At 41.1% G+C, this 27,106-nt stretch overlaps 1 protein-coding gene across 7 annotated transcripts in view; it reads left to right on the top strand.

Annotated features, from left to right (window-relative positions):
• Positions 1 to 27,106, top strand: part of FAT1 (FAT atypical cadherin 1) — a 325,756-nt gene that overhangs the window by 59,923 nt on the left and 238,727 nt on the right. For all 7 annotated transcript variants that reach the window (XR_010177511.1, XM_063920802.1, XM_063920806.1 and 4 more), the window contains exon 2: positions 3,071 to 6,351. Coding sequence is in view for 6 of the 7 variants with exons in the window: in XM_063920802.1 (XP_063776872.1) it covers positions 3,093 to 6,351 (3,259 nt within the window). In the remaining variant the exon portion in view is untranslated. The remainder of the gene's footprint in view (positions 1 to 3,070; positions 6,352 to 27,106) is intronic.

Raw genomic sequence — 27,106 nt, 5'->3', positions numbered from 1 at the left:
TCGGTGGGCGTTTATAAGGGCTAGGATCCCAACAAAGTTCTGGCCCAGTATCAGCTGCACCCCCTGCAATGCTTCCGAAGACAAAATCACTAGTAGTTATCTGCTCATTGGAGCCAATGGGGCCTTAAAATAAAATTCAGCTTTTATTTTAATAAACAGATATTTGTTGCCGACATGCTTAACATAATAAGTGCTAAAACAATCTATATACCATTTGTTAGATGTTATTAAAAAAAAACGTTAAACGCCACATACAGCATAAATAATAACTGGGTGTGCAGGGGGGATTTATCAAGGGGCCTTTTCTGATAAATCTCCCTTCTAATACGAAATGACAATGTAATACTCAAAATATAAATAACATTTTCCTGTGACCAAAAGGTAAGCCCTATGAAATTATATGCACTCCTAAGGTGCCTCCTACAATAGAGGGAAGTGACTCAGACTAGCTGTATTTCAGTAGAATACCTTATTCAGCAAAAAGTGTTAATTCAGTCCTTGCAAGTGTGTGCGTCTTGGTTATGGGTTGTTGTTTTTTGTGTGTGTAAATAAGCTGTATTTTTCTATTTATATGTTTTTATCTTGTCCAGTATATCTTATTAGGCTTGAGAGCCAAATAGTCCTATTTACTGACCCAGGATGGGCTTTTCTGTAAGTGCATAATTCTTGATTCAAGGGAGTAGACTGAGCATGTAATTAATAGCAGTTACATTTCAAGATCGCAGTAAAGTTTTGTAGTAATCAAATGCATAACTATTAGAAGCTGGCACTGCATTTCTTATTGGCATCAGTTGACTTCACGAATGTCAGGGATATTACCTGACTGCAGAATACACAAAGATATATAGCATAATACAGAAAAAAATATGATAAAACATTATAGGAGCAATATACAGAGATATAATTAGTCATCAAAAGTTTATATCAAAAACATTTCCATATATCTCATTAGTAATCTTGCCCCACATTACTCATGTCTTTTAAGGAGCAAAACAGCCTCTACTGTAAAATATATGGATATTCTATATAGGAGTGTAGTATTCACTCTAGGGGCTGATCAGTGAGGGAGGCATATTAACATTTTGAAGGGGAAATTTTGTGATGTATCGCCGCAGTAGATGCAGTGATATATATATATATATATATATATATATATATACATACATACATACATACATACAGGTTGAGTATCCCTTATCCAAAATGCTTGGGACCAGAGGTATTTTGGATATCGGATTATTCCGTATTTTGGAATAATTGCATACCATAATGAGATATCATGGTGATGGGACCTAAGTCTAAGCACAGAATGCATTTATGTTACATATACACCTTATACACACAGCCTGAAAGTAATTTTAGCCAATATTTTTTATAACTTAGTGCATTAAACAAAGTGTGTCTACATTCACACAATTCATTTGTTTCATATACACCTTATACACACGGCCTGAAGGTCATTTTAGCCAATATTTTTTATAACTTTGTGCATTAAACAAAGTGTGTCTACATTCACACAATTCATTTATGTTTCATATACACCTTATACACACAGCCTGAAGGTCATTTAATACAATATTTTTAATAACTTTGTGTATTAAACAAAGTTTGTGTACATTGAGCCATCAAAAAACAAAGGTTTCACTATATCACTCTCACTCAAAAAAGTCTGTATTTCGGAATATTCCGTATTTCGGAATATTTGGATATGGGATACTCAACCTGTGTGTGTGTGTGTGTGTGTGTATGTGTATATATATATATATATATATATATATATATATATATATATATATATATATATATATAATATTATTATTATTATTATTATCCTTTATTTATATGGCGCCACAAGGGTTCCACAGCGCCCAATTACAGAGTACATATGCACATAATCAAAACAGGAAAACAATGACTTACAGTTGAAGACAATATAGGACAAGTACAGGGCAACTAAGCATAACTACACCAGTAAACATAGAGATAAGTTCCAGGTGGCCAAAAAACTGCGGGATCTGGGCAGTTGAGGATTATTAAAGTAAGAAAAGTATAAGCACATGAGGGAAGAGGGCCCTACTCGTGAGAGCTTACATTCTAAGGGGAGGGGTAGACAGACAGGGGTGACACAGATGGGGTACATAGAGAGCATGGAACAGAGGGTTAGGTTGAGATTTGGCTAGGTTTGGTAAAGAAATGGGTCTTAAGAGCCCGTTTGAAGTTTTGTAGAGAGGTGGAGAGTCTGAGGGGGAGAGGTAAAGAATTCCAGAGAAAGGGAGCAGCACGTGAAAAATCTTGGAGATAGGAGTGGGAGGAAGTAATCAGAAGACAGGAGAGTCGGCATGCATTAGCAGAGCGAAGAGGACGGGTGGGAGAGTAAAGAGAGGTAAGGTCAGAGATGTAGATGGGAGAGGAGTGGGTGAGAGCTTTGTAAGTGAGTGTGAGAAGTTTGAATTGGATTCTGAAAGGGAAGGGAAGCCAGTGGAGGGCCTGTAGGAGAGGGGAGGTAGACGTAGTGCGTTTGGTGAGGGAGATGAGCCGGGCTGCAGCATTGAGGATAGATTGGAGTGGAGAGAGGTCATTGTCAGGGAGGCCAGTTAGGAGGAGATTATAGTAGTCCAGTCTGGAAATAATCAGTGAGTGAATAATGATCTTAGTGGCATCCTGGGTGAGAAAAGGTCTGATTCTAGAAATGTTTTTGAGATGAAAATGACCGGTTTGTGAGAGGTGCTGAATGTGTGGTTTGAAGGAGAGGGAGGAGTCAAGGATTACGCCAAGACAGCGTACTTGGGGGCTAGGGGAGATAGTCGTGCCATCAATGGATAATATATAATGGATATATATAATCTCTAAAATTCTGGATTTCAAAATGTAAATATGCCCTCCTCACTGACCAGCACTGGCACCTAGAGTGAACACTATATTTGCACCCTACATTTATTATGGCCACCTAACTTTTCTGTGACCTGTACCTCCGTGTAGATGTTGCAATAGCCGATTTTTTTATTTTGCAATTATATTAGTGTGCATATATATATATTGAATCCAATCTTTTTGTGTTCTATTTTTGCAGGTGACTGTATACTTCCTCCATCATGGGGGAGTACTTGACCATGCTGCTCTTGCTGATGTTACTACAACTCTTTGGTGACTGTGACGGTAGCCATGGACTGCATTCTCCTGCATCATTTCAGTTGACTCAGCACCTCTACAATGCCACTATCTATGAAAACTCTGCTTCAAAGACTTATGTGGGCCACCCGACAAAAATGGGCATGTATCTTGACCCTTCATGGGACATCAAATACAAAATAGTCTCTGGAGATAACGAGAACCTTTTTAAAGCAGAAGAGCATATTTTGGGAAATTTTTGCTTCCTGAGGATACGAACCAAGGGTGGTAACACAGCAATTCTCAATAGAGAGGTTAAAGATCACTACCTCCTTTCTGTCAAAGCAGTTGATAAGCACTCAAATGCGGAAGCACGGACAAGAGTTAGAGTTCAAGTGCTGGACACGAATGACTTGAGGCCATTGTTTTCCCCCACCCTGTACAGTGTTTCTTTGCCTGAAAACACAGCAATAAGGAGCAGCATTGCTAAAGTTAGTGCAACAGATGCTGATATTGGAACCAATGGGGAGTTTTACTACAGTTTTAAAGAGAGAACTGACATGTTTGCTATCCATCCAACTAGTGGTGCTATTATACTAACTGGAAGACTTGACTATTCAGAGACCAAGCAGTACGATATGGAAATTCTTGCAGTTGACCGCGGAATGAAGTTGTATGGAAGCAGTGGAATTAGCAGTATGGCGAGACTGGTTATTCATGTGGAACAAGCCAATGAGCATGCTCCTGTTATCTCTGCTATTACACGTACTCCTTCTGAGATTGAAAAAGATTTAACATATGCAATTGTAACTGTGGATGACAATGACCAAGGAGCCAATGGTGAAATTGCCTCTTTGAGCATTATTGCTGGAGATCCTTTACAGTATTTTAAGACCAATAGAACTTCTCCAGGAAGCAAGGAATATAAGATTGTAGCTGTTAGAGAGATTGATTGGGCTACCCAACCATTTGGCTTCAACTTGACCCTACAAGCTAAAGACAAAGGCTCCCCACCACAGTTTTCTTCCCCAAAAATAATCCATGTGACCTCTTCACAATTTAGTGGACCAGTAAAGTTTGAAAAAGATGTTTACAGGGCTGAAGTAAGTGAGTTTGCTCCCCCTAACACACCTGTAGTTATGGTTAAAGCAGTTCCAAGTCATCCACACTTAAAGTATGCATTTAAGAATGCAGCAGACAGAAACCGATTCAGTTTAAATCCCAAAACAGGTCTCCTTACAACCTTCAGCCCTCTTAAAGCAAAAGAGTCATCCCACATTGAACTGGATGTTATGACCAGTGACAAAAAAGCTTTCACAAAGGTGATGATAAAAGTGCTCAGCATGAATAGCAATGCCCCTGAATTCACCCAGACCTCATATAAAGCTGTAGTTGATGAGAATGTTCCAATAGGCAGTCACGTCCTTACCGTTAATGCTATTGATCATGACGAATTGGAGAATGGATACGTCACATACAGCATTGCAAACCTTAATCCTGTGCCATTCATTATTGATGCTTTCTCTGGTGTGATAAGCACTGCAGAAGAATTAGATTATGAGCTGATGCCGAGAGTCTATACACTAAAAATCAGGGCTTCGGACTGGGGTCTGCCTTATCGCAGAGAAGTTGAAATTCCTATCACGGTGACTTTAAATAATTTAAATGACAACATACCAGTGTTTGAAAAGATGAACTGTGAAGGTTCGGTCCCCAAGGATCTTGGCATTGGAGAGCAAATAACTACTGTTTCTGCTATTGATGCTGATGAGCTCCAGTTGGTAAAATACAGAATAGAGTCTGGAAATGACTTTGATTTATTTACACTGAATCCCAATTCAGGAGTCCTATCTTTGAAACAGTCTCTTTCAGAAGGGCCTGGAGCAAAAGTCTCCTTTCACAGTTTGAAGATTGCCGCTACGGATGGAGAAAACTTGGCTAAATCAGTTTATATTAATATTACTGTGACTTCCAGCCGCAAGGTTGTTCATTTAGATTGTGAGGAAACTGGAGTTGCCAAAATGCTTGCTGAAAAACTTCTACAGGCCAATAAGTTATTTAATCGTGGATCACTAGAAGAAACTTACTTTGACGTTCACTTGGCAAACTCACATGTGCCTCAATTTCCAAGCACGCATCCAAGCAGAATTGTAGTCAAGGAGAATGTAGCTGTGGGAACACGTATAATCCATATGGGAGCTAATGACCTTGATTCTGGTTTCAACGGGAAGCTGGTCTATACTATTTCTGGAGGAAACAGTGATAGCTGTTTCACTGTAGATATGGATAATGGTTGGATACGGATATATTCTCCACTTGACAGAGAGCTTAAAGACCAATACACTCTGAATATCACCGTTTATGACCTTGGAGTGCCACAGAAATCATCCTGGCATCTCTTGGACATCGAAGTACTTGATGCTAATGACAACCCACCTGAGTTTCTGCAGGATAGTTACTTTGTTGAACTCAAGGAGAATGAGGAAGGGGACCATGCAATTATTAAAATTGAAGCTGTTGACCGTGATCTTGGATCCAGTGGTGACGTGAGATACTCCATTCTCACAGACACTAATACCTTTACAATTGATAGTGTTACTGGCATAGTGAAAGCCGTGGAACCACTAGACCGAGAGAAGCAACATATGCATTTGCTCAAAATTCAGGCAAGAGACCAAGCGGAGAATGAACCCCAATTGTTTTCAAATGTGCTTCTAAAAATTTTAGTAGAAGACGTAAATGATAATCCTCCTATTTTTATTCCATCCAACTATCATGTTAAAATCCGAGAAGACCTTCCTTTGGGAACTCTGGTTACTTGGATAGAAGCCTATGATGCTGATTTAGGACTTTCAGGTCAAGTTCGATACAGCTTTTTGGAAACTGGAGATGGAAAATTTGAAGTAGATAAACTTAGCGGAGCTGTACGGATAATACAAGAGTTAGATTACGAAGACAAGCAGGTTTACAATCTGACTGCCCGAGCAAAAGACAGAGGAAGACCTATGTCATTGTCCTCAACTTGTTACATCAGCATTGAGGTTATTGATGTTAATGAGAACCTGCATACACCATTGTTTTCTAACTTTGTAAGCAAAGCAGCGATAAGAGAAGATGTTCCAATTGGAACACCTGTGATGACTGTTTCCGCTCACGATGACGACTCGGGTCGTGATGGAGAGATTAAGTACTCTATAAGGAATGGATCAGGAGTCGGCGTCTTTACAATACATGAAGACAAAGGTAAGATTGATCACATGACCAATAAATGATTTTGTTAGAGAAGTAGATTAAATAAAACGTCAATGGCTTATTTTTAAATATGCCTTACAGATATGATTGTTTTTGCAAAAGTACAGAGTGCCTTCCTAACATGTTAGATATAAGTCTAATAACCGCTAAAAAGTCACAAATACTGTACTGTATGAGCACATACATCAAAAATCCAACCAAATAGCAGTAATTGTAAAACAAGTTTAAAGGACATAAAAAAAAAAAAAATTGCGTATTGCTTTGACATGTTGTATTAGCCTAAGAAGACATTTTGTTGGGTGGCTCTTCTATTAAACTTTACATTTAGTTGTAAATAAACACCACCAGCTCAAAACAAATGCACTGGTTTTTAGATGCATACGGTATATTACTATGATTAACTGATATATATATATATATATATATATATTCACCTTGACAAAGGGACGTGTTTGTCCCGAAACGTTGGGATTCATGTAGTGATTTTTTTCAATACACCTGATTGCTACAACAAGACCCTGAGTGCCGCTGACTGCTTCATTGCCTTTCGTTATTTATATATATATATATATATATATATATATATATATATATATATATATTATATGGGATGTGGGGTGAGATTTAGAATACTGCATGCTGAAAAATATTATAAACTACAAAAATAGTTGATTTAAAAAAAAAATCAAAAAAATCAAAAAATAACCATACGATATGTACAATATATAATGTTCAGTACTTGTGTATCCAAACATAACTGAGGCTCAGATTTATAAAGCCTTGGAGAGTGATAAATTGCACGGTGATAAGTACCAACCAACCAGCTTCTAACTGCCATGTTACAGGCTATGTTTGAAAAATGACAGGAGTTGATTGGTTGGTACTTTATTACAGTCTTCAAGGCTTGATAAACCTGGGCCTGAGCTACTGAGCTACTACTGATTACATATGATTGCATGCATCAATGATGAGCAGGCATTGATTCTGTGTAGTAAAATGACTCATTAGAAGGCATTGCAGCGAGAAAACTTCACCCCATTTTCAGTGGTTTTCTCTTGAGCAGTTTAAAGTGTTTTCCCAGAAGCAATTTTTAAATGCTTGCATACCTATATATATTAATCCTCTTGCCCCTTTTCTGTAGTATCTCCAGTAAAATAATATGTGCTAATTTATTGGCATGGGGAAGGATTGAAAATCTTTGTGCCTCTATTTGTGCACTTCCGTTTTTTGTTGTTGTTGTTCTACATTGAGGAGATAAAACTCAGGAAATTGTGCCTTGAATATTATCGGGAAAATGTCCCCCTCCCCCCTCCATACATGAAAAGCAATGAATTAAATGTAGTTATCTCAAAGACCAACTTCAGATACATATTCTGTGAATGTACTGTGTACTTAGCATTATCCCTTTATCTGTGTTTAAATTCTATAGCTTGTTCTAAACTGCTCAGTTCTCTTTGATCTAAAACAAACATGTTTGCTTTGCTGTGGGCTGGGAATCTGCTGAAGCAGCTGAGCATTTTCTAACATCCCGCTGGTTGAGGCAGGCTGGCAGGTAAATAGAGGGAACATACACCATACTCTTATTTTGTCTATCTTTATAAACATACTGTAAACACTACTTGGACTGCTCCCTCATCTGTGAAAAGTTTCTTGAGAAACAAATAAAGATTATATTAACAAAAACAAGCAATTATATGTTTAATGCTGCACTGTCACTTATTAATACACTGATGCTCCAAAACAGCAGCTCCTAATTGTATTTCCCGATGGGTCACTACTCATGGGTGTAGTACGGTATGCCGGCGCTTGGGCTCCCGGCGACCAGCATACCGGCGCCGGGAGCCCGACCGCCGGCATACCGACAGCGTGGCGAGCGCAAAGGAGCCTCTTGCGGGCTCGCTGCGCTCGCCACGCTGCGCTCGCCACGCTGCGGGCACGCTGCGGGCACGGTGGACCCCCACGAGGGAGAATAGCTGTCGGTATGCCGGGTGTCGGGATCCCGACATTCGGCATACTGAAGACCACCCCTACTCATACGTCCCCCTTATTTCAAGTCATTGTGATTTTAGGCCAGGCTATGAAAAGAACCGTGCTGCCTCTTTTCTCAGGCCTTTGTCTACGGGAATCAAAGATTGGTAATATTTATAATTTATTTACCTGTGCACAGTGTTGTATGTAGTGCTCACTCTAGGAGGAGGGGTTCAGGTAGATGTCAACCCCTCCAGCTGCTGTTCACTATTATGGCTTCTGGCGCTGCTAGATGGGTGGTGTCCGCCGCCGGAGGTAGAGTCTGGGGGGCCAGAGGACTTAAATGTCCTGACAATTGTTGGGGGGAACTATTTGTTCTTCTGAGACCCCCTACATGTGGAAGCTGGGCTCTTATAGGTCTTACCTTTGTTGGTCTCCTGCACTTATCAATGCAGGGGACAGAATGCACATTGATGCATTAATTTCTGCATTATTATTTTATTATCTTTTCTTTATAGTGCACCCTCAAGGGTTTTCCATGGCACGTATAAAATTGAGAACAGGATCCATAAGTGCAGACAGTGTATAAATTCCCATAGAGACATAATTACAGTGAACAATTAGCATAATTATGCAGGAGAAGACAAAGGGGAGAGGGCCCTGCACATTCGTGTTTAGGAGCTTACATTCTACTGGTGATATGGACGGACACAGCGGGAGAGGAGGGCAGCGGCAGCAGAGTTAGTTATAGGCGGTGGTTTGCTAGAATGAAAAGGTTTTAAAGGACACACCGGAAGGCTGGGAGACTGGATGAAAGTCGGTCTAAAAAGCGACATTTGGCCTGTCCACAACCCATCCCACATCCTTCCCTGAGTGTCAGAGAGAGAGAGCTGTCATGTTTTGTTTATCCTTCCCAGCCCTCCACCATCACTGAAGCTGGGCATACACTATAAGATTATCTGGCACACCTGGCTGGTTGGAATGAAAATCTGGTCATGGATGAGAAAAAATGACAATCAACCATTTGCTCCTAAACGACTGGAAAGTGGACAAAAACTGTAATTCATTACAAATTGGTTAAATCCGTGATTTAACCAATTTGTCTGAATGACAGGATTTGTCGGTTTTCCATGTGTATAATGAGCCAGCAGCCCAAAGCTACAGTCTGTATAAGGTGATCTAGTATTATTATTATTTTTATTACATTTTATTTATAGGGGCGCCACAAGTGTTTCGCAGCGCCGTACAAAGGACAGTACAGGGAGACAAACTTAGCATAACAGTAAATAAATAACAAAAATGGAGGTGTGCAGGGTAACAAAGAGCAACACAATTCTCAAAACATAATACAGCTTAGATGTAAGTAGCGAAGGGAGTATTCATTGTACTACTTGGGGCTGGCGGCCATAGATAGAGATGAGCCTTTACCAGCAGGAGAGAAAGCAGGTAAAGATGGTTGCTGAGTGAAATGTGTCAAGAAGAGGGTTTAGACAAGAGGAAAGAGGGCCCTGCTCTGAAGAGCTAACAATCTAGTGGGGAGGGGCAACAGACAGATGATATGAGGTGCAAGCAGGTAGAAGCCTGATGGTGGTATGCGAGCAAAGCAGAGATGTCCAAGGCATGGGGCAGGGGGATGGAGGAGCAGCCTAAGGACTAGGTTATGCATTGGAGGGGTACGCTTTGATGAATAGGTGGGTTTTCAATGCTCGTTTGAAGCTTTGCAAGGTCGGGGAGAGTCTAATGGAGCGGGGGGAGCGCATTCCACTGAAGGGGTGCAGCACGGGCAAAATCCTGAACTCGTGCATGGGAAGCAGTGACCAAGGCAGAGGAGAGGCGACGGTCATCAGCCGACCGTAGTGGGCGGGGAGGGAGTATGAAGGGAGAGGAGGTTGGAGATGTAGGGAGCAGTGGAATTAGAGATGGCCTTGTATGTGAGGGTGAGGAGTTTGAAGAGGATTCTGTAGGGGAATGGGAGCCAGTGTAGATTTTGTTGAAGGGGAGTGGCAGAAGTGGAGCGGCGGGAGAGGAAGATGAGCCTAGCTGCAGAGTTGAGGACAGATTGGAGGGGAGCTATGTGGGAGCAAGTGAGGCCAGTGAGGAGCACATTGCAGTAGTCAAGTCGTGAGATGACCAGTGAGTGGATGATAAGTTTAGTTGCACTCTGGGGAGAGAAATGGCCTGATGCGAGCAATGTTGCGTAGCTGGAACCGACAAGATTGCGCCAGGAGCTTGGATGTAGGGTGCAAAGGAGAGGGAGGAGTCAAGAGTGACGCCCAGGCAGCGGAGTTGGGGAACGGGGGAGATGATAGTGTTGTCAACAGTGATAGAGATGTTTGTAGGGGGGTGTTGCTCTGGCTGGGGGAAAGATAATAAGTTCAGTTTTATCATGTTGAGCTTCAGAGAGCGCTCAGACATCCAGGAGGAGATGGCAGAGAGGCAGCTGGAGACCTGAGAGAGGACAGTGTAATTTTTAGCTTTACTGCCTCACAGCACTGAGGTCATGGGTTTGATTCCCACCATGGTCCTACTTGTAGAGATTTCCTACAAGTATAGACCTACTTACAACTGTATTTGAGGGAAAGAGAACTGTAGGTTATTCTCTCTTGATTTGTACTGCAGGGCAACTCATGGAATAGGGCTTTAGAAGGAAACAGTGGATTGTAAAATAGAATGGACTGTAAGATACAGTAGAACATTTATTGAATCTGCAACAAGGCTAGTATTTATTTATTACCAGTTATTTCTTAAGCGCACACATAGTCCTCAGCGCTTACCACCTACCACATGTAATACTAGATACATTTTGTTGGAGCCAATTAACCTACCGGTATATTTTGGGATTGTGGGAGGAACCAGCGTACCCAAAGGAAACACGGGAAGAATATACAAACTCCACACAATTAGGGCCATGGTGGGAATCAAACCCATGACCTCAGTGCTGTGGAGGCAGTAAAGCTAAAAATTACACTGTCTGTGCTGCCCATATAGTAGTTTTGCATTCACCAATTAATCTATACAGTAGCCAGAAGGAAGAATGGTAACAAGAACAGGACATGTGTCCATAAACTCCCTTTTTGTACAAAAGAACAATACATTTTAAGAATCATCTAAAGTAAAAGGGAACACTTGATGTGTTTTATGGATTTTTATTTGTTTTATTAAATTTTTTTTTTAGTTTAAGAAAAAATTGTACGAAGCTAATCCAGAATGTTTGCTTTCTGTGGGCTGCAGCCTTTGATACACAATTGTGTTTTGAAGTAGCACATCTGCTTTGCTTTAGGTGTTTTCTTGGGTCAAAGTAACAAGCTGAAAATGATTAGGTAATGTTTACTTACTGCCTTTGAACAGTGAAGCTTAATCATACTCCGTGTGCATGTACATAACAAAGAATAAGTCTGCGTCATCTTACACCACCTTCCAGTATTTTATCTTAACCTGATATCATTTTGTATTTTAAAATGTAAATGACTTTTAGCACCACATTATAAGGTTGGGCTCTCTGTTGTCATGCAGGTATTATAAGCCTTTCCAGTATCTCTTCTGTTTGTCCATAAAAGGCAACAAGGATTTTTATTTGTACGGGAAACTGCTGGTGACATGTTGCAAATGCTTAATGCTAATTTAAAACTATTGCGCAGTGTTATAAAAATTAAATTACCATATGCTCCATTCTCCTGAGATCTCTGTGTATAGGGTCATAATTGGAAATGTAACAAATGCAACTTTGTAAATGATCTATACGTTAATGGTAATTAATAATATGAATAATCAGCATATATTTTTATAATTATTAAATGTTTTTTTCTGACAAACACACCATATATTCATGCTGGCATTTTCCATTCCACAATAGTTACAAGTCACAGACTGTCCGCGCATGACATGCAGAGACCGTAATCCTTCTCCATCAAACTAGTAACAAAATAAATACAAACAATCATGATTTCCCATCTCTAAGAAAACAAAACGGGGCACCTTGAATTCATTCTGTACCGAAATTGCAACAAAAGCCCAGCAGTCTGGAACTCTCCTTTATCTGGCAGTGTGCTTGCGGCTGTTTCCGCTGCTGCGTTCCTATCACTCTGGCTGTCACCTCCTCCCAATCACAGCACTGTGTAGCTCCCCCTGCTCTTCCATTCACACCTAGCCAGCAGAATTCAGAGCTGATTGAAGTGATCTCCCTGCACCTCTCTCATGATTAATCTTATAATATCACTATGAAAGGGTAAGAGAGAGAGAGCACTTTTTTTTTTTTTTTTGCTGTATATCAAGTTAACAGTTGAAAAAAAATAACTTTAGAACTATGGGAATCTCCCTTATTGATCACTATTAACACTTTCCCCTAAAAAATAACTTAGTCTGACAATACTTTTTTCTGTTCCACGCATAGGTGTCCAGTGCTATAGATTCTACATCACTTGGCATCCTCACCCCCCTCCCCAGTGGCTTTTATGTAAATTCGGATTGCTGGTTTTTCACATGGAGTAAGCAGTCTCATACAAATCCCTATACTCATAACAGAACCCCAGATGACAGCAGGAAAAAGCTGTACAGTAGACATTGATGTCCAGAGATCGTTACAATAAATGAAAAAGGTATTTCTTGGCTTTGGGACCGATAGAAAATCCTCTCTGTCCTGATAATGTAATTAAATAAAAAAGTGGAGTAAATAAAGTTATTCCTGGCAGCCAAGACAGTGCAAGCAAAGACTTTCTTTTTCTTTTCCTTAAATGCTATGGCCTCCTGAGGCGCAAATTGGACATGGCACCCTGGCAGCAAAAGGATTAAGACTTGGTGGAGGACAGAGAAACAAATAATTAAAATCTCCTTTTTGTGCCTAGCTGGTAGGTTTTCCAGACATCCTCGCAAGCTGGGGTGCTACTTTGTTTACTACAATTTGCACGTGTCACTGTTAGAAATACATAAGTGTGAACATCAATTGGAAAATTGCTAGGCAGTTGAGTACACGGCCATTGAAAGCTGGTCCAGACCCAGGTACTTTTTTCGGGGTGTATGGCCTAATCGCAGGAGACGTGATGACACCCCTTTTAAAACATTTTCTAAAAAAGCTGAAGCGTTGGCGCTGTGAGCACCCCAGCCAGGGCCAAGTCCAGGGGTGGGGTGGGGGTGGTGTTCAGTGTGATTGCTCCCCTTACTCCCCCCACACACATACAGGCAGAGGAGACTGCAGCAGCCCCACTGCAGCCTAGCACACAGCAGTGCTGGAATGGGGAGAGAAGCTGCTGCTGCTGCTGTAGATGGGTAAATAATACTAAACTTGTATTTTTCTGAAAAGTAAAGAAGGTATATGTGGAGTAGATTTACAGGAAATGTACAATTCTGTGAGAAACAAACACCGTGCCAGTTTGGTGAACATGTCCAGACAAAGTACTGCATTTAGAAGATTTTTCAGGACACTCCAAAAATGAAAAACCCAATGATAAACATGGTAATGTCAACTTTCTGTATTTTATGATGCCAAACCGTGGAAATAATATTTCGATAAATCTTTATGTACGACTCGGCATATGTCTGGTTTGGTGTGCAAAGTACATTAAAACGGGTACTATGTTCACTGCAGAAAAAAAAATGTGCAGCCTACAACATCACATCTGTGTGTGTATAGATATGTGTATGTATGTATGTGTGTGTATATGTATATATGTATGTATGTATGTGTGTGTGTATGTATATATATATATATATATATATATATAGTATAGATCAGGGCCGGACTGGGACTAAAAATAGGCCCTGGCATTTTTGAAGCACACAGGCCCACCTCTGTGACTCCTCCCCTTACTATTCCTGACTCCTCCCACTTATTAGTCTATGCTCTTACATATATAATTAATATTCTAACAACATACAAGTGTACATCATTTTCTATTAAAATACACACAACCTGTGGTTGAAGTGGAAATTTTTAAGTGGGGGTATGTAAATGTGAAGTTTGTAAATAAGCGCTCGAGCTCCGGAAAAGGGGGCGTGGCCACTCAAAAGGGTGTGTGTCCTTCAGTGTAGTTTATCACACCATACACCCCTTATACGCATTATGCACCACAATAGTAGGACCCCTTATACTATCTAGTACTGGTGCCTCTTTCACATTATACCACACAGTATGAGCCGAAATTCACATTATAGCACCCGGTATGAGCCGAAATTTACATTATAGCACCCGGTATGAGCCGAAATTTACATTATATGCCCCCAATAGTGCAGTGCCAGATCCACAATTGCCCCCACAGTGCCAGGTATACAAATGCCCCCACAGTGCCAGGTATACAAATGCCCCCACAGTGCCAGGTATACAAATGCCCCCACAGTGCCAGGTAAACAATTGCCCCCACAGTGCCAGGTATACAAATGCCCCCACAGTGCCAGGTATACAAATGCCCCCACAGTGCCAGGTAAACAATTGCCCCCACAGTGCCAGGTATACAAATGCCCCACAGTGCCAGCCAATTGCCCCCACAGTGCCAGATATACAATTGTCCCCACAGCAGCCAGTGCTGCAGCTACTTACCGCTGCTGCACTGCTACTGCTGCTGCTGCTCCTCCGGGCTGTGAGGGACGGGGGTGAATCAGGAGAGCAGAGCGCCCGTCAGCGCGGCTGTGTCTGGTGCTGCGGCGGCTTCATTCAAACCAGCCGCCGGTTCGTGAGCCAATCAGAGCTCGCGGACCGGCGGCTTCTGATTGGCTGCCGGTCCGCGAGCTCTGATTGGCTTACAAACCGGCGGCTGGTTTGAACGAAGCCGCCGCAGCACCAGACACAGCCGCGCTGGCGGGAGCTCTGCTCTCCTCTCCTGACAGCTGAGACATGCTGCCGCCGGACTGAGCGGCAGCGTGTCTCAGTGACCGCTGGACCGGCCCAAGTGGCCATCGGCCCTTTTGGCATTTGCCAGAAGTGCCAGATGGCCAGTCCGGCCCTGGTATAGATAGAGAGAACAAGGAGACTTGCACTCCTGAGTAAATACACAATGGGCACCCAGCAGTATTGGAGCACACAGGGAATTGTCTGCCAGTAAAGGCTAGTGCAGACAAGTGTAAGTGTAAAAGGGGTACACACGGAGGGATCCGTTCTTAAAATCCAAGCAGTCTGACTAGATGCATGCAGGCCAATCTAGCATCGGTGATAGCGACGCGCGGTGCCGTGCATAGATATCGCTGGGGGGCATACACACGGCAAGATCCGTACTTCAAATCTAAGCAATCTCGTCAGATTGTTTAGATTTTAAGAACGTATCTCTCCGTGTGTACCCTCCTTTAGATTTGTCCAAAGCCGCATAAGGATAGAATAGGAACAAATAAGTAATAATGGAAACCATGGGCTAATCAGAAATGAAAATTGTACACGTGGCTACAAGTGCCACTCCTATGTATTTCCACTTGTTTCTTCAGGTCATGTCAGCAGGCAACTAGACTTGAACTAACTGTAATAAAACACTTATATAGAACTTGAAGTACCCTAATATTTTGAAGGGTGCCTTCCCCTTGTGTGGGTTTAGCTCATATGGTAGCTGAAGTGTGCAATTTCCGTGTAATTAAAAATGAAATTAGCAAAGAAAATGCTATCTAATTTCTGTGGAGCACCCCCAGTAAAAATAACCGTTCAGGTCACAAATTCAGATTGTAAGGCAGCAATAGAACAGTTTTATGAATATGGGAATAATATTTGTTAACAGGAGGGATTGTTTTAGTCTTATGATTTGGCTCATTATTCCTAAATAAAATAATTTTCTACTTATCAAATGATAATTAGAAGCTGGTTACTATAGGTGACTTCTACGTGTGTTAATTTTGCCACTCTTTAGAGGGCTTGAAATATCTTCCCCCTATATTGGCAGAGCTGTCCCTTCCGGCGCTCTCAGATGCCAGTAGGCAACTGATTATACTGGCAGATGATCACAATATATCAGAGATAAATGATACATCTCCCACAGGGAGAAGCTGGGAGTGTGGTGTGGGGCTGTGACATCATAGCTAAGGGCCACACTCCTATCTTCATACTAGCACTGAGGAGCAGCAGCAGCTGACGGCTTCACATTTAAGAAGTCACCAGCTGCTGCTTCCTGTCAGAGGGCACTCTGGGTACATTAAAGATACTGGGCTAACTGGAAAATGTGGTAAAAAACAACAAAAACAGTTTTCAGGGTTTTACCACATTTCCTGTATGTACTAAAGCACGGATGCCGGGTTTCCAATGCGGAGGGTGATGCCAGCAGGAGCTGGGGCGCATGACCTATTTATTTATGTTGCTTTGCACAGCTGTGAATGGGTGAAGTTTTTCTCAGAACATAGTAACCATGAATAATGTTATTTTTGCTATATAGTCTTAGCCTTTGGTTTTACTGTTGTTTGCTTTTATGTATGATATACAAGTGTACATTGTTATGGTTACTCCTTGTATGGTGCTGCAGAGGCTTTGTGGTGCTTTCAGCTGGCCATACACTAGGGCAATATCGTGTACGAATGTATGATTTCTACGCCTCATTCGATGCATCATGTGCACATTGTGCATGTTTTGGGTGCGATTACGATGCAGTGCGCTGCCCCGTGGGTCGTATGTCACATCCTCAGATCACACCTGCAGCCCATATTTTCCATCGTAATCGTATGCACATCGTACTATGTTTTATGCACATACGATGCATCGTTAGATTGAGTGGCATTTCTCTGGACTTTTTTTGTTGTTTTGTGAGGTACACAATCGATCGTTTAATGGGTCATTAGCACATCGTGTGTCACTCATGTGTCCGGGACTGCCTGGGAGCTGCCGGGAAGTTCAATGGAAATCGTATACGACTCGCATCGGATGCGGGTCGTCCTGATGTGTGGCCAGCTATAGAAAAAAAATAATGGCCCAGATTTATCAAGCCTTGGAGAGTGATAAATTGCACAGTGATAAAGTACCAACCAATCAGCTCCTAACTGTCATTTATCAAACACAGCCTGTAACATGGCAGTTAGGAGCTGGTTGGCTGGTACTTTATCACCATGCAATTTATCACTCTCCAAAGGGTCAATTCAATTTGATGACTAGTTGCCCATTCCGCTAGTTTACTTAAGTATTGTCGACAATTGGAATTCCCACTAATTCAATTCTCACCAATGTGACTGTTTAGTCGGCGATGTTCGGTTGTAGTCGGCGATGTATATACAATTCCCAACAATTTGTTCTCCCTATAGGTTATAATGGTCAGACCAATTCAATGAACTTGCGGGTGGGGAGAGAGTTTGAATTCCCGACAATTTTAGGCTTAAACTCTCCCTTTTTTTCTCTCATCCCCCAAGGGGTGAGAGTTTACAAAAAATGTTTTTAATTTAACACTAAGCTATTAGAAATGCTGTTAATAGGTCTAATTTTTCAATCCAACATATTTATATTCCCACTGGCTAGTTTAGCAACTGGTTTGTCCCTCTCCCTTCTTAGTTGTTTCAACTAACATATTATTATTATTATCCTTTATTTATATGGCGCCACAAGGGTTCCGCAGCGCCCAGTTACAGAGTACATAAATAATCAAACAGGAAAACAGCAACTTACAGTTGATGACAGTATAGGACAAGTACAGGGTAAATAAACATAGTTACATCAGCAGATGACACTGGAATAAGTATGAGGAGGCAGAAGACTGCTGGATTTGGTGCAGTTGAAGATTATTAAAGTAAGAAAGGATAAGCACATGAGGGAAGAGGGCCCTGCTCGTGAGAGCTTACATTCTAAACATATCTTGCTGCAATAGAGGATTTTATCTGAAGAAGAAGGACAGCATGCACCTGACTGGAGTTTGAAGAGGACGCCGATCAAATCTTATCGTATAGTACATGATTACACAACTAGGACAGCGATGTGTTTTATGCCGCAGCGCAGTGCAAACAACATTGCAGTGGGCAGTTATGTCAGAGAATGCTGGTTCTCCCTACAAAATAGCAGGAAAAAGTTGCGAGAAATGGCATTCTCTGATTTACGGAGCGCTAAATTGATTAGCAGCGGTAGCCCCCTACTGGCACTATTCATTCCGGGCTGAATTGAATTTACCCCTTAGAAAAACATTTGACTTAATTTAATATTATTTTCAGAATTTTAAAATAAAGAACTTTTGGTCTTGCGGTGCCGTGAAAAAAATTCTGGTACTCAGGTGGTGATACAAAAAAGTTTGGAGAACCACTGCACTACACTACTAAATAATAAAATAAAAAAACACTTTACTGCTGCTGCTACTCTACACCGCTCACCCTGCACACACTACAGTACTGCTGCTAATCTCTACTCCCGGCCCCACCTACAGTACACTACAGCCCCATACACACAGGGAGATTTCCCCAGAGACATGTGCTGAGTGAGAAGGAAGGGGGGGTTGCTCATGTCACCCAGCGGTGAAATGAGTGATGGGCTCAATCTAGCACCGGCGATAGTGAAGCGCGGGGCCGCGCATCGCTATCGCTCTGGGGGTACACACGGAGAGATCCTTGCTTAACTTCTAAGCAATCTAGTCAGATTGCTTAGAATTTAAGCACTGATCTCTCCGTGTGTACCCCCCTTACCTCTCACCCAATACACTACTTCACTCCCCACCCTGCATAATCCGTCACTACCCTGCACTGCACCCCCCTCCCCGCACACACTATCTTGCACCCCCATCCCCACAAACACTATACTACAGCCACTACCCTGCACCTCTCTCCCCACACCTAGTACACTAGGCCGGACAATCGGTTGATCGGCAGTTCATGCCACCATATTAGTAACCTACTCTTAGTGCACAGAGACCCCTGAGTATTTACTATAAAAGAACATAAGACATTTGCACAGGGGCAATTCCCAAAGTGAAAAGGGAAAACACATATGCATGGACAAATGTATTGCAGGTCAGTATTTTTGTAACTTTGGAAGTAATTTGGAGTTGGGTACATACCCCTTTGCATAGTGAAATATCCACGTTTGACCTGTGCATGTCTACCTCTCAACCATCACTCGGGTGTGGAATGGCTGACTGGTGGTCAGCATACCGGCAGCGGAATGCCAGCGGGCTCTCTGCGCTCGCCGCGCTGTGAGCTCGGTGGTGCCCTGCGGTCGCCATAGCTTCTATTCCCACTCTATGGGTGTCGTGGACACCCACCAATGGGAATAGTCCCTGTTAGTCGGCATGCCGACCGTCGGGATAGTGAGGGGGCGGGATGTAGGGGGAGGTCATTTGATCGTCCGTTTCCTGACCGCCGGTCACATGAATACATCCCCCCAACACTCCCTTCCCCACACACAGTACACTACCTCTCACCCTGCATACCCCTCCCCGCAAACTCTACTGCAGCTACCCTGCACCCTCTCCATGCACACACTACACTACTTCTCACTGTACACACCCTCCCCTGCATACTACCACTGAACAAGTGGATACCTTTAAATACCTGGGTTCAACTATCAACGGTTAACAGATAGCCGCTACAAGTGACATCACGAGTGCCACAGCTGCCTTTGCATCTCTGAAAAAAGGCCTCTGGAACCAAAAGGACATTACCATTGCCACAAAAATTAGGGTATTAAACATATCAGTTAGAACAAATTTACTTTATGGTTCAGAATAATGGCAATGCTTAAAAATGACGTAACAAAGCTGGAATGTTTCCAAATGAGGTGCTTGCGAAATATACTTCTAGAAATACAAATGGACCGGAGAAATTAAAACATCCGAAAACTATGCAAAGACCAACCCAGTTGAATCCTATATTAAAAGACAGCGTTTAAAGTGGTTTGGACATGTCTGCAGAATGGAGCCTAAAAGAATACCATACCAGTGCCTAAATACTGTAACACATTCCGGAGGAATGGAAAATAGTAAGTGATACGCCAAAGAAAACATGGCTAAAGTCGATTGCCCAAGATCTTCAACCATTACGCTCCCATATTGATGATGCCAAGCAAGCCGCCCTAAACCAATCCCAGTTATGTGTGATTATTAGAGAATCCCTGCCTTTGGCTGTAACAGTGCCAGCAAGCTTACCCTACTGGTGCCAACGACAATTAAGTCACATTATAAAGCGATGATTGATGTTTTTCCACACTTCCACAGAACACTGGGGGTAATTCCAAGTTGATCGCAGCAGGAAATTTTTTAGCAGTTGGGCAAAACCATGTGCACTGCAGGGGAGGCAGATATAACATGTGCAGAGAGAGTTAGATTTGGGTGTGGTGTGTTCAATCTGCAATCTAAATTGCAGTGTAAAAATAAAGCAGCCAGTATTTACCCTGCACAGAAACAAAATAACCCACCCAAATCTAACTCTCTCTGCACGTTATAGCTGCCTCCCCTGCAGTGCACATGGTTTTGCCCAACTGCTAAAAAATTTCCTGCTGCAATCAACTTGGAATTACCCCCACTATACTGCTTCCCATTGCTGCTACCATTCCTTTCATGTCAGTATCAAAATGGTTGTGGCTTCTACTCCAAAGTCTTGCCTTAACATTGCATTCCTGGGAGTAAAAGGAAGGAAAATAAGTCTCCTCCCTGTCCCTTCCCCGACTTGCATATTTAAGTCAGACTAATTACAATTTCCCTCCCTGAAGTGAATTGCAGACTAAAAAACAAAACAAAAAACCCCACATTCCTGGCAATTGAATTCCCGGGATTTTGCAAATTCCCGACATTCATATTTAAGTCAGACTTATTACAATATCCCTCTCTGAATTGAATTGCCGACTAAAAAACACATTCCTGACAATCAATTTCCCGTGATGCATGAGAGTTTGTAAAGTCAGTAATTTGAAGATAAACTCTCACTGAATTGAATTGACCACCAAGGCTTGATAAATCTGGGCCACTGAGTATCTGAAAGAACACTGAATTTTTCTGTCTTCTATCCCACCCAATGCTATATGTCCTCCCTGTAGCTGATATACTTTTGGACACAATGGAGAAAAAGAGCTGGGAGATGTGCAAGTAATTGGGCAATTAAATTAATAATTAATAATAATAATAATAATAATAATAATAATAAAAAGAGAGAACGATTTACTTCTACACGTATTACATTTTTTAAATGAACTATTTTTCTTTACGTGTATAAGTTCCTCTGGAAATGAAAGGGTTAATTGTAGCAAAATCTTAATTAGTGTCTATTTCTTCACAACCCATAATAAAAGTTTGCACAATCCCAGTTTGGAAATATTTCCCTTTCCTCTAGGTTTCTGCAGTTCCTGTTGTTAATTGCTAATCTTCTGTTTCACTAGCAAATTATATAATTAGTTTAGTAACTAAAAATGAGTTACGCTGCTCCTCACCTCTATAGGGGGAATTTAAGTGTTTTGCGCCGGCAGCCACTGGATGGCACCTGACCGAGGAATTCAAGTGTTGCTCCGTTTTGCCGCGCACACCTGACATTACTGTAGTTAACTAGTTACAAATTATGTGTTCAGAAATGTGTAGGACAGGGACAGATGTGAATGATTCAGTATTTCCCGTACAGTGCTATGTAATATGTGTGTGCTATATAAATAACTGTTAAATATATGTGTGAAGTAAGCATTTAGGCCCAGATTTATAAAGCCTTGGAGAGTGATAAATTGCACGGTGATAAAGTACCAGCCAATCAGCTCCGAACTGTCATTTTTCAAATACGGCCTTGTAACATCACAGTTAGGAGCTGATTGGCTGGTAGTTTATCACTGTGCTATTTAAATATCTTACCAAGGCCCCCATTTATCAAGCCTTGGAGAGTGTTATATAGCACGGTGATAAAGTACCAGCCAATCAGCTCCTAACTGTGATGTTACAGGCTGTGTTTGAAAAATGACATTTAGGAGCTGATTGTCTGGTACTTTATCACCGTGCTATATATCACTCGCCAAGGCTTGATAAATGGGGGCCTTGGTAAGATATTTAAAGTTTAACAACTCTAACACCTACACGTTTCATGCTTATGGAAACACCTGATTATCGGCCAGGCTGATGGTATAATTTATTATTAATATTATTATTATTATTATTTGTCGTTTAAGAAACGAATAACTCTGATTATTGGCTCATTAAATCTTACTGTGACGTTATTTATATTATAACCTACATGTTAGTTGCCACATTGGTGGGATCACTTGTAGGTGCCTCTCATTTGGGTCTGATTCCCTGTGACCTAAATTAGCCTTTGTTCCTTTTTAGCTTTTAAAGTCTTAGAAAAGCAAGCACCTCATTTAAGTAGATTCGTTGGGAGGGGGGTTAAAATGTTTTTAGACCTTTGCTCACCTGCTTCTCTATCATCTCAATTGCATATATTATTGGTAAAGATAATAAATACATTTAAAGGCATTGTAAAAACTTTGCTCCAGTCTCTCTATCTGTTAATATTGTTTCTGTATTAAGTCATGTGGAGATTGGCAGGGTTCATCTGCGTGATAAGATTTAACAGTATCAGCCAACTAACCCACATTATTTACATTATATATCACAGTACAGCAGTATATGCTACCGATATCAGCTAACCTTATTGGGCGGTGATTACCAGCAATTGACAGATGTTAAGTCATTGACAGTAATTGCCCATAATTAAATTGATTGGCTTCCCGCTCCCCAGGAAATAACTCTTTACACAGGTCCTGAATAACTATAGAATCATAATTTGACAGCAGATGAGAACCACTTGGCCGACCTAGTCTTCCCCTTTTTTACCTTTTGGTAACCTCAACCCTATTTGATCCTTAGGGGGACATTTACTAAGCAGTGATAAGAGCGGAGAAGTGAGCCAGTGGAGAAGTGCCCATGGCAATCAATCAGCACTGAAGTAACCTCTATAATTTGCATAGTATAAAATGATACAGAGCTGCTGATTGGTTGATGGGGCCACTTCTCCACTCGCTCACTTCTGCGCTCTTATCACTGCTTAGTAAATGTCCCCCTTAGTTCTCTATAAGGAGATTCTTATGTCTATCCCAAGCATGTTTTAATTACTCTGTCTTATCCTCTACCACCTCAGATGGGAGGATATTCCACCTATCTTCTATCCTTTCTGTAAAGTAATTTTTCCTCAAGTTTCCGTTGAATCTACCACCTTCCAGTTTTAGCACGTGTCCTTGTTTTCTAATATTTCTTTTACTATGTTAGACCTTGATTATATTACATTCAAAGCACATACATTGAGCTGTTACAGGTATCCGCTTGGGACCAAAGCCCATTTGGATTTCAGCTGTCCAGACCAGGCTTATTCCTGCTTTATTGGGAGATTATCAGAAATTTAAACACTACTATCATGTTCCAAGAATCCATTGTGTAAGAGCGGCCAAGCAAAGCCATTAGAAGGTTCTGCAGTTAGCCCTAGCTTGAGCTATTGCATCTTTTGTTAGCAATAATATACTTTATAATGCACTCAGTCCTGATTTAATGACTGTAGGCCCAACCTAAAGCATATAAGCAGTTGGGTACTCTAGTATCACAAATATAGTCACCACTCACTATCAAACTTTTTGGGTCAGCAACACATAAGCCCTCTTCTCTTCCTTCCTTGTATTTTGGACAGAAACAGGTGTTCTCAGGGGGGAATTTCACTAACTTCATAGCAGTTTTATGCCAAACAAATCTTTTATGGCAGCTAAAAGTAAAAGAAAAAATATCCTTTAGGTGATACATATACATTTTTCTGTTGTCAAATGTGTTTTCGGTACTCGAGACCTGGGGGTAAAATTACTCAGATGGGAGTTCTTTTTAGGATGGGATGTTGCCCATAGCAAACAATCAGATTCTCAAGCACCTTCTAGAAGATAATACCTGGAATCTGATTGGTTGCTATGCGCAACATCCCACCTTAAATAGAACTCCCACCTTAGTAAATTTACCCACTGGAGAGCGAATCTCTTGATTGCTTGTGTTAAAAACAAATTGTCAAAACAGAAGAGGCATTTCGGAAACAAATCTACTGAAACCTGTTAGTGCTCATTAGGGTATTTCAAATCATTTAGTGGGGGTAATATATTTTTTAGGTAATCAGAATGTTCAGATAGAAAGGACACCAGACACTTCTCTTACATTTATTGTAGTTTGTCTTTCATTTTTTTGCAGATAATATGCACAGTTAAATGCTTTGAGCTTAGGAATGTTTAGACTGCCATGCATTCTTTACAAAGCTGGCTCAAAAAATACTGTAGGTTGCTTTGTAAATGTGCCTTTTCGGGGTTAAAGCAAACCCTTAAATTCTTGCCCTTTTTTTAAGAGCCTGTGGTTGCTTCCTAGCTGATGTAGGAGTTATTTTTTTCTGCGGCACATGTGGAATTATGTTGAGTAATACTCTGCCTGTGTCTTTCCTGTAATAAAAGATGTTTTTTGTTTTTTCATCTGTGATACCAGATAAGGCAGGAATGTGAGTGCTGCTAGGCCTCAAATACCATTGGCAGATTAAACCGGAACACACTGTCATCTATCTTAACTACTGATACACCTTCAGAACTGTGTAATTTATATAGGACTACCTTGCCTTGTTCTTAAAGCCAAGGACTGCTATTTTGAGAAATAAAAGTTTACCATAGCAATTGCAGTTGGCATTTTAATGTGCTCTGTGACGTAAATTGCATAATATATTCCATGTATGTCTCGTCCGTTTAATTGTGTACTCCTAGATGCCTACAAGGCAGTTCAGCTCTGAGGGGCAGATTTATTAAGCTTGGTGAAGTGATAAAGTGGAAGGTGATAAAGGACCAGCCAATCAGATCCTTACTGCCATGTCACAGGCTGGGTTTGAAAAATGACAGTTAGGAGCTGAATGGCTGGAGCGTTATCACCTTCCACTTTATCACTTCACCAAGCTTAATAAATCAACCCCTGAATTCCTTTGTGTAATAAACCTCAGCTAGCCTGTGGTTTAGTGTTTAATCATTAACAAATATTCCGTTAGCCGCCTAAAGAATGTTTATGATTCTTTCCAGGGCATTTGTGAAGAAGGCTTTTCAGATTAACACCTTTTTGTAGGAATAGGCAAAGAATAAAAAGTTAATGGTCACCCCCAACACCCCCAAAACAAAAACAAAAAATCCCTAGGAATGTGAACCCCAATGTTATTGACCATTCTGTAGTTTTGTTTGCTGTTGAATTTTACAAAGTGAAATCTGAGTTTTTAAAACATTTTTTTACAGTATTTCATAGATAATATGTTTACATTTTTGCAAATGCAATTACAAATAGATATATTTGAGTATTTATTTTGCACCTGATCAATGCCTCTCATTAGTATGTTGCAAAATCAACTGGTGTCAGGGATAAACTCAGAATTTAGCCTATGTTAAAACCTAGATGGTAATGAAATTACTTAAAAAGTCATGAAACATTGCATTCACTTTTTACGTGGTCGGTGGGCTCAAGGAGGCAGCGTTTATTTGATATTGCTAAACATAGATTTAATAGAAGTTTATTTTAGTATTTTTTTCCAGAATACTCTGTTCACGTGTAAGAAATTTAATTTGAGAAAATCAAAATACGTTTAAACCTTCCTTAAAATAGGTTACATTGTCCATTAAATCATACCAACCCCCTTTTTTTTAGTCAAGAGCAAACTGAATGCAGACGCAAAGAGACGTTGTATTAAAGATCTGAGTATTTATTACACATTTTCTGGGATGCAGTTATTACATCAGTCATATTCATGTTTATGAATCACATAAAAGAATATTCTACATATATTACAGATTGAAAGGGAACATGAAACCTGAATATTTTGTTAGTCATGCACCACATCTATTATAGATGTGTTTGGATGTTTGCATAATCTGCACTATACAGTCTCCTCATGTACTGTGCAGTATTCTGAAAAATTTATTTTTGTGTTTATGGAAGAGAAAGTTCTTAGACAATGAAAAGTGCAACAGTGAATGTAGTTACATTTTCAAATGACAAGAACAAAGGGGATAATTCAGAGTTGATCGCAGCAGCAAATTTGTTAGCAGTTGGGCAAAACCATGTGCACTGCAGGTGTGGCAGATATAACATTTGCAGAGAGAGTTAAGGTGGGTACACACTGATAGATATATCTGCCGATCAATTGATTGGCAGATATATCTATGAACGGATCGGGCAGTGTGCTGTGCATACACACTGCCCGATCCGTCGGGTACTGACTTCATGAAGTGGCGCCTGCCGAGTTCAGCTGTCAATCACCGCTGGCCGCCGCAGCATGTGTAAGGGCGGTCGGCTGACCGCCCATACACACACAGCGATGCGCCAATATATCGGTAGATTTATTGGCCGTCGGCTGTGCTGCGGGGCCGACGCAATATGTCTATGAACGACGGAGTTCACAGACATATGCCGGTACACACTGGCTGACGGACCCGCGATATATCGGCCGTTCAAGAGAACCGCCGATGTATCGGCTAGTGTGTACTTACCTTTAGATTTGGGTGGGTTATTTTGTTTCTGTGCAGGGTAAATACTGTCTGCTTTATTTTTACACTGCAATTTAGATTTCAGTTTGAACACACCCCACCCAAATCTATCTCTCTCTGCACGTTATATCTGCCCCCCCCCCCCCGCCCCCTGCAGTGCACATGGTTTTGCCCAACTGCTAACAAATTTGCTGCTGCGACCAACTCTGAATTAGGCCCATAGTTTGAAGAACACTTATCAAACAGAAGAGGCTAGCAATATTACAGTGCCTAAAAGCATTATATTAATGTGAAATGTGTAATCTATTGATAACTTTACTTGAATCTGGAAAAAAGGAAACCGTTCATTGCAAAGCATTACTTAATTTAATAAGTTATTTATAGAGAGTACACACATTTCGCAGCGCTTTCCATATA

The sequence above is a fragment of the Pseudophryne corroboree genome, chromosome 1, assembly GCF_028390025.1.
Source record: "Pseudophryne corroboree isolate aPseCor3 chromosome 1, aPseCor3.hap2, whole genome shotgun sequence".
Taxonomy (NCBI): domain Eukaryota; kingdom Metazoa; phylum Chordata; class Amphibia; order Anura; family Myobatrachidae; genus Pseudophryne; species Pseudophryne corroboree.
Note: the sequence above shows the minus strand (reverse complement) of the source record. Positions and strands in the feature narration are given on the sequence as shown.